This window comes from Serinus canaria, chromosome 7 (assembly GCF_022539315.1).
Source record: "Serinus canaria isolate serCan28SL12 chromosome 7, serCan2020, whole genome shotgun sequence".
Taxonomy (NCBI): Eukaryota; Metazoa; Chordata; class Aves; order Passeriformes; family Fringillidae; genus Serinus; species Serinus canaria.
The window spans coordinates 23,052,589-23,065,963 of record NC_066321.1 but is presented as its reverse complement, the minus strand read 5'-3'; the positions used below and the strand labels follow the sequence as shown (position 1 = coordinate 23,065,963).

Below are 13,375 nucleotides of genomic sequence, written 5' to 3'. Positions count from 1 at the left end.
AACTTTTCCACAAAGAAGAACAATATTTAATTTAGGAATGGAAATGAGCAAGAGCGAGCAAAGAAAACTGAGAATACACATTTTTGTTGCTGTAGATCAGCAGGGCAGCTAGGAAGCTGCTATAAATCACAGCACCCCTGGGAACAGCCCCACTTGTGCCAGCCCTAAAATCCAGGAAATACAATGAGAGCTGGAGACAGCAGCGGCCTGCTCCACCTGAGCTGCAGGTCTCAACAGCAGCCTCAGACAAAACCTTAACCACAAAGCAGTGACCTCTGATTCAAACAGTTTTATGCTATGAGCTGAAAATAGTTATTCCAGATATGTCAAACTTATTTAAGAGCATCTCTGCAGCCCAGATTTACCATGCATTATGAGCAAAATCTTTGCAGCATTTACCTGAGAGTCTGCAACAGTGGGGTTTGGCACACTGCACACCTTGAAGTATGTATGAGTGCTTGGCCATGGTTTGAAACTGAGCTGCCTAGGAGCAATAGGGCCAAGATCTTTTTAGCTTTGCTTTATGCTATTAAAAGCACAAAAGAATTTAAATACAGCACACTGCATCAAGTAGCACAACTTTGAGTTAAGATGGCAAAAGCAAGAAAAAATGGAAACAGATACCTGTCCTCAGCTTACCTATGTGTCCTAGTGCTATGGTGTATGTTGGACAGTAGTTGTCTTGTTTTGGGCCTTTCTTCTGAACAGGAGAAAACATGAGTGGAAACCAGCACTTCATTTTTCTCCAACATCTTTAGTGGCCAAAGACTGAACTTAACTTTATGCTTTTGATGCTTTATCTTTCTTGAAAATCACACCAAAATCACAGGAATTTAGTACTACTGCATGTTAAGGAGTAAAGCCATCAGCATGAAGATATTAAGTTTTATAGTTGGTACCCCCCGAGATGCAGCTCGTATTCACTGCTCACAAACATGACAGCATGATACATGACAACATGATTTTTTCAACAGTTCATTGTCCAATTAACAGAATCAGAAATCAATCCTTTCTGTTGAGACGGGCAAGCAAAAAACTACTGTTTAGTTACTTTTACTGTGCCTGTCATTCTGCTATCCCAGTGCCTAAAATAGAAGTCAGTGTGCAGCCCAGGCCTGCTCAGCATACCCAGGAACAGAGCTTTCTTGGGGCGCTGGCATTTTTATAAAGCAGATGTTACAGCAATAGATGTGACTGCAGGAAAAACAACTGCTGGGGAAATCTACACCTCTTTTGCATGAGAATCACAGTGTAGCCAGTCGGTGCCGTTTTAAAGTAGATAAATCAGCCTCGGGTCACTCCCATGGGGTGACTCGGGGCAGTCGCACTGGCAGGTGAGAATTGGCAGCAGATATCAGTGTTTAACATGATATGAGAGAGTTCAACATATTTGTACTTTAGTATTTGTAACTTTAACAGGATCCTGTTAAAGTAACATTTAACATTTTATATGTGCCATTACTGCATTTTAAAAATTGCTAATTTTTCATTACTTATGTAACTGAGTAAGCAGAAGGACTATCAGCATCCAAGAGCATTAGTTGCCAGTTGTATTCCTGTGAAGTTTGCAATATGTAGACTGCAAATGATAAGATTGTGCTCTAGAACCACAAGAGAAACAACTGTGCATGAAAAACTAGTTTTGGGAGAACTTAGACACCAGGTTTTTATTTTTAAAGCACATGTGAATATGCCCAAATTATACAGGCTTTTAAAGATTTTGGGGTTTTTTTAACAAATTCTTTTTCTTTCACAAGAAATGCATTAAGGAGCACTCTGCTGCTTGTTGCATGATGAGCAGTGCAGAAGTCTCATCAGCCTGCTGTGTAGCCTAATCTGTGCTACTACATCCCATAAGAAAGCAAAAGTGCCAACTGTTTCTGCACATAACACACAGCTGCATTTACTTCATGGTATCAGAAAGGCTCCTTCTAACAAGTCAGTTTCAATGGAACAGTAAATACTTCAGGCACTGAAACTCTGTTCTGACTGTTTATCCTGAAAACCCAGATCTCCTGCTACAGAAGCTTGTTACTCTTGAAGATTTTTTTTTTATTTTGCAAAAGGTAAAAATGCACTCATCATAAAGCTTTTATTGAGTTAATCCACTAAATTCCTCTTAAAAATACCTATGGGAACAGAAGCATTGATTTTCTCAATGGCGAAAAAAAAAAACCCACATTTTTTCCTATTCTCTGTAGGAAAGAAACTTGAATAATTTTAGACACATTGCGGGGTTTTCATCATTCTCAACATCATTCCTGGGCATCTGGCTGTACCAGCTCATAAGCAAAATGCTCTGCAATACTCTTGTGCTAATATGAGAGGAACATGCTCTGCCAGGGAGCCAAGTACCAGATAGTGCTGCAGAGTGTGAAAGCTTCTCCTTCTAAAAGCTGTAACTTGCTGTACCCGAAACTGCTACAATTATCTTTTTGGCAACTATAAGCAAAGCTTCAGGGTTCTATTTCATTTAAATACTTTCTCTTCTGCCATGCTCCTTTGATGGTCCAAATATAAAGTGCAGGACCAACACAGAACTAGATCCCAGTAATTTATTTAAAGTTAGCTAAAGCACTTATTTAAAACCAAACCAAACTCATCTCCCCACAAAAAAAAAAAAAAAAACAAAAAACAACACGCAAAAAAACCCAACAAACCACCCAAAAAACCCCCAACAAAACAAACACAAAAAAACCCCAACCCAAAACAAAAACGCAAACCCCAAACAAACAGAACCACTGACCCTACATGCAAATACATCAGTCTGCCACAGGCAATCTACAGCACAGTCCTCAGGACAAGATGCCTTCAGCACAAATTCAATAAAACACTGCTCTGGTTTAGCCCCTGCGCTCATGGATTAGCAAAACAGAGGAGCAGCCCATATTTTATCATAGTCACAAAACACCCACCAACTATTCAAAAGCCAAACAATTCCAACACAGAATCCGAAAGCATTTCCAGCAAATTTTAAAAACATGTACATGGCTCACTGTTACACGAGTTATTAAGATACCTTCCAGTCAGAAATCTTACAGAGATGCCTCAAATAAAAGCAACATTATTTAAAGCTAACTTTACTGCAAATCTGAACACTGGACGCTCACAGCTAATGAGAATTTTTATGTATTCTTTAAACAAAAGTAAAACATGCAAAAGATTTAAAGAAATCAGCTAACTGTGATACTATCTAACTTTCCTACAGATCAAGTGCTTCAAATCCAAACCATCACTTTAAAACTAAATCACTCAGCCTTCCATGCTTACAATTTCATTTTCTAAAACCAAACAGAAGTGCCTCCCAAGTTGGGAACTTCCTCAGAAATATTCTTTATCAAGAGACTACAACCAGCAGTCTGACCAACAGACACATAAATTTAGAGGCAATACTTCAGTTTATCTGTTAAACAACATACTAAGAGAAAGCATATAAAAATCACATACAGTTCTTTACTTCAGAATGAAAAGATCACTCTAAAAACTCAGCACTCAAAAACCCAGCTCAAACTACATGCAAACATTAATTTGAAAGCTTCAGCATATTTTGACATTCATATAATTAATGTTTCACAAAGGCAGTGACCAGCTATGAACAACAAACTGAACAGATTTCACTGTGTACATCAATCACTAATGACTAAACCTCCAACATGCAAACAAAATAACAAACTTCAGTTTCAAACGTTTTGCCTGCTTGTTTAATCCTCTGTATGAAATTTCTGTCTAATAACAGTCACCCGTAGTAAACACTAAGTTTGCCTTTTGTTAACCTGAGCACATTAATTTCCTACCACCGACCACAATTTAAGAAGCCATTACATACCTGCAGTTAGGAGGAGGATCAAGGGTTATTTCAGCTAGCTCCTTCTGGATTCTGTTGGTGAAATGAGAACAGACACAAAGCATTTGAGATAGTCTATAGAATAAATCAGGGAATTACACTGCCCTCTACCACCATGCAGTTAAATGCAAGATTGGCTTTGCCTTCAGTAATGCTAACATGGCTGCTTCCTCTTTGTTCTCAGAGGCATAACCCAAATCCCACAGCTGAGAAACTTTGCAGCTTTTTTCCTGCTCCACGCTGCATGTAAACAGAACACTTACAGCTGAGCTGGGTAGAAATTTCCCACAACTACTCAGAAAAGTAACTCTTTTTCACATCCGAGCACTTTTTACCAGGGAGATTTTCTTTTCAAGCTAACATGCAAATGAGGCGGGGGTTGGGGGGGAGCCTGCACAAGCAGATTTGACAATGACTTTAAACCAGAGCTACAGGACCTGTGACTGAGGCTCAAATGAACCGTGCTGGCAGCAGACACACTCTTTTCACAATATTTTACCTATTGCTTTGCAGTGTTTAAAAAGTGGATTTGCAGATCTGCCAGGCTGTCTCTGCTACTGGAATAATCTCTCTGCATCAACTTTGCTTGTCTCCATACCTTCTGCTGCCTTTCCTCCTGCAACCTTATATAGTAGCTGTATTTATGTCCTAAAAATTGATACAATAACTTGAAATAATCTGTGCATAACTTTACTCTATTACAAACATTCGCAAGGAGTTAAGATCTGATAAATGAGTACTGAAAACTTCCTGTCAATTTAAGTTTATTCAGGTACATAAGAGGTGCAATTTCAAAATACACATGGTTAACTCCTCTTAAAAAGATCAAGACTTCTCTTCAAAAAAGGAGCCATAAGAGCAATACTGTGAATTTCATGCAAATAGCAGGTGTTAAAAGGTGAGCTAACAGAAACTGCTCTGGATGTCCTTGCATTAGTACCAATAAGTTCAGTCAGCCTACTGAACTATCTGAGATGCATGGAATTAGACTTGCAACAATTAAATGAAATAAAGACAATATGGCAAAACTCAGTGTCAAAAACCTGTATCTTAGGCTTGTCAAATAGAGACAAGTAACAACAAATTACAAGTGCTACACAGTAGTTGTGAAACTTTTTTTCTTTAGCCAGTCCTATTTCAAAAGGTTTCTTTAACAAGCTCAAAAGTCATCAAAGCCAAGTAGCCATTCTCTGCAACAATTTTAACATATTTCAAAAAGAATTTAGTAAGTTTAACTCCAATAAAAAATTACTAAAGTGCTCGTAAAAGTCAGAACTACAACAGACACACTGAATTAGCAAAAATTTGAAGCTACTACAGCTATTTTACAACTTTTCTTGCTACAGGATACTTGTAAATGTTTTCAAAGAAAAGCAGCTCCAGGGAAAGGACTGGAAAGTTATGTTTCATCTCCAAAGACAGCTGGAATTAAAGTATTTCGAGTATTTCACACAGCTGATCTTTGAGAAAATTACCAGTGTAAATCTTGAGAGCCGGATTGCCAATAAATATCTATGTAAATCAAAGTGCAACCAATACAACTAAACAAGGTTTCTGAAGATTCTCATATTTAAAGCTAGAGGCTACCTGTAGAACACTACAGTTTAAATCCACAGATCCTAAGGGAGAAAATTCACCTAAGTTTCTCCCAGGAGAATGGCAGAATGAACCCATTCCTTCAAGGTGAGTAAGGCTCTCCTGTGCATCATCATGAAAAGCTCTCATAAGACTCAGAGAAGCCACTGGGGTTTTATGACTTCTTTAATTAGACAGCACTGCCTGTCATCAGTCTACCAACCATAATAAAATACCCCAGGAGGACTCCACCCTATACCAACCAGGCATGGAGACCTAACTCAGAAAAAAAGCACCAAAGCTCTGTTGCACATTTTTGCAAAAACAAAACGTACCTAGGTGCCCCGCTCCCAGTCAGCCTGTAAGTTACCAAGTTCTGTACCAACTCTTCAAAAGACATAGGACCATTCTGTGTAACTGTTACCCCAACAAGACGTGGATCAATTAAAACACTGCTTAGCAGACTCCTGTCAACCACCAAAGTTGGTAGTTCACTCCCTTACACACAGCTTTACAAGAAGAATGCCTCTGCCCTGACAAGTGCAGTGCAAGTACTGTGACTCCAAATACTGTGCAAAAATACTGCAGGATGTTTCACTCCCTCCTTTACCTTTTTGCACTAGTAGATAGCTTAGCAGTAGTTTTGCTGGATAGTTTGGTGTTCTTCTTCTGCTGGGTGGCAGAGGGTTTTCGTTCTTCTTGCTCTTCAGGTTCAGGTGCAGGCGGATCCCTCTGATCAGCATCTGAACTACCGCTGCTGGTACTTGGACTTTCATCGTCTGACCTCTGTCTATCACTGGACATCGTGGGGAACTTTTTGGGGAAAGAAAAGAGGCAGAGTTAATACACAAGGAAGGACTCTCTCTTGTCATTCCCCAAGCTCCACTGACCTCTGCCTACCACTGGACACCACGCAGAACATTTTTGGGGATGAAAAGAGGGAGAGTTCATACAACAGGCAGGACTCTCTCTTGACGTTTTCCAAGTTCCAGAAAACTTTGTATAGGTGACATGTCAGTTTCAGTGAGAAATTAATCAAAATATACTTCCTTGTCTCATACCAGAGGACTGGAGTTTGACAGCTACAAAGCAATATTTACACTTCTGAAAATACAGATATTTCCAATTTTTAAACCCACTCGCATTTTTTTCATACTTTAAACAATATGCCAATTGTCGACTTTGTTCTAAGGCATGAGACAGATTTAGCAGGGTACTTAGGCAATGAACATTAATAACGTATGACACACTGTAAATAACAGACCTCATTGAAAATGTTTTTTAAAAAGTCACTAATAACCCGTAAATATTTACACTGGAGCAGAGCATTTTATTGGGTCCAAATGCCAGATCCCCCCTCTTCCCCTCTCTCCGAGAAAATACACTGCCAGTAACACTCGGGTTGATTTCAGATGGAAACGTACACTTGCTCTAAGCGTTTAAAGTGCTGGCACGGGGGAAACGAGGTTTGGTTTTTTTATTGGTGGTAGGGCTTTTTTTAGTAAGGGGAAAAGCCCCGCGACGCATTTAAAGCCACTGGGGTAGCAGCAGCCCCGGTTATTTACATGGCCAGCAGCGAGAACTGCATTTGGCCACCACAGAGCTGCCGGAGGGGGAAGAAGCATAATTCAAACTGCACCTTCTGCACAGCTCTCCCCGCCGCCGCTCCCCGCGCAGCTCCGCCAGGCAGACCGACATTTTTCCGCCGATCGGGAAAGGCGGGGGGGGGGGTGGGGGGGGAAGAAGGAGGGGGCTGCCCCGGCGGCCGGGGGGGCCCGAGGAGGAGCGGCGGGAGCTGCGGCAAGGCTGGATCCAGGCGGCCGCCCGGCCGCGCTTTGTGGGGAGCGCCAGCCCGCCTCGGCTCGCCTCGGCTCGGCGGGCGGCGGCGGCGGCTCGCCCGGCCCCGCTCCGCACCGTGCGTGTGCACCAAGTGAGGCGTGAACTCGGGCCGGCCCCGCGTCCCCGGCCGCCGCCAGGCAGCGAGCGCCGAAAACAAGAACAAAGCTCCTCTACCAGCCCCCCCGCCTCCTCCCCGCCTCCCCCCACCGCGTTCGCCCAGCCGCCGCGGCGGCCGCCTCGCCCGCCGCTCCCTTACCTTCGCCGGCGTCCTGTCCCGCTACTGGGTCGGAGGGGCGGGATGGCGGGGGGCCGGGCCGGGCCCGCGGCGCCCGAGGATGGGACGGAGGCGGCCGGGGGGCTCTACGGCGGCGGCGGCGGCTCTGTGGCCGGGCAGTGTGGAACATTGAGAGCCGGAGCAGGGGGGGACGGGGGGAGGCGCGGTGCGGCCCCGCGGCCGGCGGGTGGCGCTGGCGGGCCCCGCTCTGCGGCGCGGGCTCCCGCGGCGGGCCGGGGGGCCGGGGCGGGGGGCGGCGGGCGCGCGCCGCGGAGCGGAGGCGGGGAGGGGGCCCGGCCGCCCCCGGGCTCTCCCCGCCCCGCCCCGGCTCCCCCGCCCGCCCGCGGCCGCCGGCGGAGCTCCCGGCGAGCGGGGGAGGGGAGAGGGGGCGCTCGCTCCCGCCTGCCGGCCGCCGGGGTGCGCGCAGGCGCGCTCCCGCCGCGGCCGGGGGCGCGCGTGCTCCAGGCCGGGCAAGGACAAAGCGGCGGCCCGGGAATGGGGGGGTGGAGATCGCCCCTCGATGGCCGTTCGACCCGGCCCGGCGTCACCCGCAGCCGGCAGCTGAGCCTGGCTCCCGAGGGGCTCCAGCCTCCGGCCCGCCGCGGGACTCGCCGGGCCGGTGCCCAGCAACGGCGATGCCGGGGGGGCGTGCGGTCTCCAGAGCCCTCGGCCTCGCCAGCCTCACACCTCACACGCCTCGGCTCCTGCCTTGCGCCCCGTGTCGGGGCAGGGACACACAGGGACGGGACCCGGCGTGGTTTCTTACCCCGCCACCACAAACGCCTGCCCTTGGCACTTTGTCACACATGGGAACTGGAAAAACACCGGGCACCCTGCGGCCTCTCCGCTCCGAATAGAAGTATTCGGCATCAGAACCAGAGTTAGCTGTTCCGCGAGCAGCCAGCACGCCAAAACCCAAATGTTTGAAAGAGGAAAGGGGACAATTGATAGCGATTGTGGTGCCACAGAAAGGTTCTATGGTATGGAGATGTAGTTTGTTGTCTGGCCCGTTCCAAATGCACGGTGGTGTTGTGCACTGAACAGCTTCTCACACTGCCCAAAGCAATCCACCAATTTAGAGAATGTAAATACTCCAGTCGTAGACCCTGATCACGCTGACGTTAAAATCCCGTTTCTTTATAAAGGATCTTATCTATCTGTGAAAACTAGATGAGGTTGATGTGGATAACTGGCTTCTGCAGAGAAGAAATTAACAATTTCTATAAATGTTTGTGAAACTGACATGAAATCTCAAGACTAACAGTTGCTGTCCAGCACAAGGGCTTTTGCCTGGATAGCTTTCATCATCAACAGCCTAATGACTTAAAACTGCTGTGTTTTCTTAGCTTGTGCAAGATCAAGGGCTCAAAGAGTGTATACCATGCTCTAGAGGGAATAAATAATTGGAGTGTCAAGGAATATCCTTCACTGGAGTTAGCTGAAGTTAACTCAGTTGAAAAGTATGCTGAAGATTTGGCAGGAAAGTTGAATGATATGATGTGGAGGAATACTGGAGGTTTGTTTGTTAAAGTAGGCTATAGAGAATTCCCAGCTCACCACTACAGGCAATTTGCCCCTGAGGTATGCTGTAGAAAATTCCTAGCATAAACAGTATCTGGCATGATGAGCAATCTGGGCATAATTAGTAAAAGGGAAGCACAGCAATATCAAAAATCTATCAGTCAGCACTGAGAGCCTTTTCTCTTTCCCCTCCTCCCATTCTGTTGATGATGCTCAAGATGAAGCTGGCTGGAACTTTGAAAGTCAGAATTAAGTCTTTAAAATTATTTCAGGGGAAAATTTGCAGTTATCCCCAAAAAAAAAAGTAGTAGAAGAATGTACATCTACAGAATGAAAGTAAGTAGATTGGCCAAGAGTTTACACCACATCACTACTACTTGTGTGGTTTTTGTGGCTTTCAGGATACAAAGTGAAAATTAAGAAAGCCCATTTAAGGGAGACTAATAGAAAAACTATTCTAGCTTTTTTTTTTTTTTTCCCCAGCATTTTTTACTATATTAAAATGAATTTACTACATTTTATTTGATTGAATATTCATTCATTTGACATCAGGTCTCAGAGGATGACACTTTGTTCTTATGAGGTTATATGCTCCTTGGCTGTGTTTGTTATTCACAGAAAGAAAGGGTTGTTTCTTTGAAGGAGAGGGGAAAATGCCAATTTTAGTAGCCATTCTTACAAAACTACATCTTTGTGACTTTTCATATCTCTCATAATCTGACTTCAGTGTAATTTTAACTGATGTACAGAATAATAGATGAGTTTTTTCTGTCAGTTTATTGTGTGCTCAAACTGTGGAAGTGCAGCTGGCCTTGCAGAGCCTTCCCAAGGAAGTCCTGGGTGCTCAGGCCTACATTTTTTTCCTAATCAGTTGCCTTTGTTTTGTGTGTTTTGTTGGTTTTGTGTTCTTTGGGGTATGTTTTTTAGAAGCCCTGTTTGCAAACGGTGGTAGATGGGTAGATGTTTGTTTCAGAAGTAGATGTTTATTTCAGAAGCCCAGTGTCTTTTTGTGTCTGTCTCCCTCCCTGTTCTGTCAGAGCACAGATATGAAGTTTCTGTTAGGACACAGAGGGTGAACAGCTGCCTTGGACTGCACAGACATCTGAACATATTTTTCTAGGTGTAGGAATTTAGAGTTGAGTCTCCTCCATCTTATGTGAAGTTCTTAGATAGCAAACAATGGGACCAAAACAAGGTGAAAAATATTTTGATCTCCTGGCCCCAATAATTTAAGGACATACAGGTGGTAATAAGGACAGCATTCATTTGGCATGATTAAGAGCAGCTCAACGGAAAATTCTACCTAATGTTTACAGTTGTGTACTTCATCTTTTTTATTACAAAGTCATAGTTTCCTGACAGTAAATTCATCACCTAGAAATGCTTCTTTCTGTCCTAAGTGTGTTTCCATTCCAGGTTGTGTTAAAGCCCCTGTTGGACTCCTACTACAGCACCCTACCACAGTGCTACAGATAGATGGGGACAAGCTGCAGAACCAGGTAATGAACAGTTTTATTTTTTTTTTTAAAGTGGATGGGGTAAAATTTTGATTGTGTTTTTGTTTGTGGGTAATGTCACAGTAGCAACTAGTGCTCCTTGTAAGGTAGCTCTTTTTCAAATATTCAGTGTGTCTTGTCCCAAGATAATTAAAAGTTTTAACAGAGAGTTGTAGGAAAGCAGATTATGCAAAGATCTTGGGCCAAGAAGGGATATAGTGACTTACAGAAGGGAGTACAAGAAGCCCACAGTAGCTGCAGCTCATCCTGTGCCTTCTCCATAACTTTGATTATTCTTACATTGGGATGCTGTGGATTCTTTGGGCTTTATGAAGGAAAAACAAGCCCCTAAAGAACAATGTCCCTACATCCTTTGTGTTCTTAAGGATTTACAAGAACAGCAGAGGTAAGTTTTTTGAGAAATAAAGTCAGTGTGGCAGTGGACAGGAAGCAGCCATTAGAAAGCCACATCCTGGTGCCTTTATCAGCTGGTGTTTAGCCCATCTGTTGGTTTTGTGTTGCCACCTTACAAAGTTTGGCATGGGAATATGGTGGAGGAAGGATGGGAAGGGGGCTGGGCAGAAGAGATGAAGGCAAGAGCCAGAACACTGCTGTGCTTCAGTTGTTCTTGTTTGAAGAATGACTTTTTGGAGACTGCTGTAGCTCAGCAATAATCTCAAGACTGCTGTAATGCAGCCTGTCCTGAGGCCTGGAATTTGGGATTCTTACAGGACTTTTCAGGATATCTTTCCTTTTCTGAATCCTTGCATGCTTGAATAGAATCTGGAGGAGAATTTTGCTGACTAGGATTCTTTATAACATTGCATACTGCTGTATCTAAATCCATACAAAAATACTTAGCATGAACTAAAGCATTACATATATTAATTAATCTTCATCATAATCCTAAGAAGTAGACCATAAGTCCTTCTGTTCAGCATACATTTTATTTGACAGTTGTATTTTACACACTGGAAGACTAAATGGCTACTGGTTGGCTACTGGTTTTTAATGGGCAGATTAGCATTAGGTGCTTAAAAACAACAGATAAATGCATGTTTCCAAAAGCACAAAGTTATGTGGGTATGTTTGCATTACAGTGTTCACATGCAGTTCTTGTGTTCTGTTTTGTTAATTCGTTCCTTGTGTGTGGATTATTGATGCAAGGAAAAAACACAGTGGTCTCTTTGGAGTTCCTGTAGTCATTCATATGAATTCAGTGCTGTGTGTGTTAAATGAGCATCGGTGCTTTAAAAAAAATCCATACTTTATTTTTTGTGAAAGCAGCTTGTATTCACTAGGTTTTAATTGCTATAGTTTTCATTTTACTCAGAAAGCTTTAGGAAAAACAAGAAAAATTAGAGAATATTAAAGTGGAATTGTTCTTGGCTACTGGACAAAAGTAATTCGACTTTCATAAGGATATTTCCCTCAATAAATAAGCATTATTCCATCTGTAAGTAAGAGGATTTTTTCCCTTGAAATTTTAATTGTAAATTTCTCCTTGATGTATAGATGTGTGTAGTTACAGTTGCTTTAATGCATTTCATTTTTAGTGCAGTGTCTTGGATATTTGACTACAGTAGAGTAAAATGTAAATACAGACTTTACCTGTACCAAAGTGTGAGAACAATAGGTCTATGAGTAACATTATGAATTCCATAAAATTCTTTTGTAGTGTATATTCATCAGTATAGTATGTAAATCATAAGCTAGGGAGAGTATGGTTGTACAGATACAGCCCTGGCAGACCAGCATTTCTGGAAAACTTTCAGTGTGAAATCTGCCCCTTTTCTGCTCATGGGGTGTAGTAAAATTGTGTTGTCATTCTTGGTGTGTGATAATCTGCTATGAAAACTGTAATAGTGAATAATGTTGAAGGCCTACTGAAAATTACATTTCCCTTTTACAGGTAGAGACATTCCACTCCTAAACTATGTCAGATTGAATTATGTGTAATTCTACACACAAGCATGTAGGGGGATACAGTGTGGGTAAATGAAGGTGGTATAGAAGGTAATCTTATCCCCCAGTGAGTTGCAGCTGGACCAATTACTAAAGATTAGAAGCAGGCCTGATCTTAACAGGCCACACCTGTAGCCAATGAGAACAGTGGTATCAAAGAGTGAATTGGTGGGACCTGGAGTCAGATGGCTGCTGCAAGGACCAGGAGCAGTCAGTGCTTAGAGGAGCTGCTGGTGAGAAACATGGAGGAGGTATGAAGCTCTGGGGATATGAAATCCTTGCACTATAATGATGTTAGAATTCATGCTATCTAAGACAACACAAGCATATGTCTTAGTGCTGTCTACAGACTGCTTAGACTGGAAACCTTTGGCTCCATAAAAGCTCTGGCTCCAAAAGAACAAAGTTTCAGTGAAAGCAGAAAGTGAATAGGCTGGTAGTAATTGAGCTGATATCCTCATTGATGCCAGCTAAGGGAAGGTAAGGTAATTATAAAGTCAAATTCACCTGACCAAGTTGAGGTCACAAAGAAACGTACACATGAGGCAGACATTATTCATAAGCTGATGCATGTTTTTATTGAAAAGTAATAATTAAAAAGTACATGACTAAATTGGCCCACCTGACTGTGTTATTAATAAAAAGGATCCTGGACAGCTCCTTACTGCCTCAGTCTGACTAACCTATTTATTTCCCTGGGGTTAGGTGAGTAAAAGATTTCCTTCATAGCCTTTAGGGCTGGTGACAATTGCACAAATAGCTTTATCTGGCTTATCAGCATTTTGGCACTTCAGTCCCCATCAGGCTCTTCAAATTCTGACATCCCATTGAGGAAGGGACCTATCAGTATTTAAAGAAAAT

At 43.2% G+C, this 13,375-nt stretch overlaps 1 protein-coding gene across 2 annotated transcripts in view; it reads right to left on the bottom strand.

Moving 5' to 3' along the window:
* The window catches only part of UBE2E3 (ubiquitin conjugating enzyme E2 E3), a 51,718-nt gene extending 44,086 nt beyond the window's left edge, over positions 1–7,632 (bottom strand). The window contains exons 1-3 of one of the 2 annotated variants that reach the window (XM_030241805.2): positions 7,515–7,632; positions 6,030–6,232; positions 3,827–3,877 (exon numbers count right to left, since the gene is read on the bottom strand). In XM_030241805.2, the coding sequence (XP_030097665.1) occupies positions 3,827–3,877; positions 6,030–6,223 (245 nt within the window). In that variant the 5' untranslated portion in view covers positions 6,224–6,232; positions 7,515–7,632. Of the gene's footprint in view, positions 1–3,826; positions 3,878–6,029; positions 6,233–7,058; positions 7,130–7,514 lie in introns of those variants that run through there. The other variant, XM_030241806.2, reaches the window with a different exon arrangement.
* Between the last annotated feature and the right edge of the window lie 5,743 nt (positions 7,633–13,375).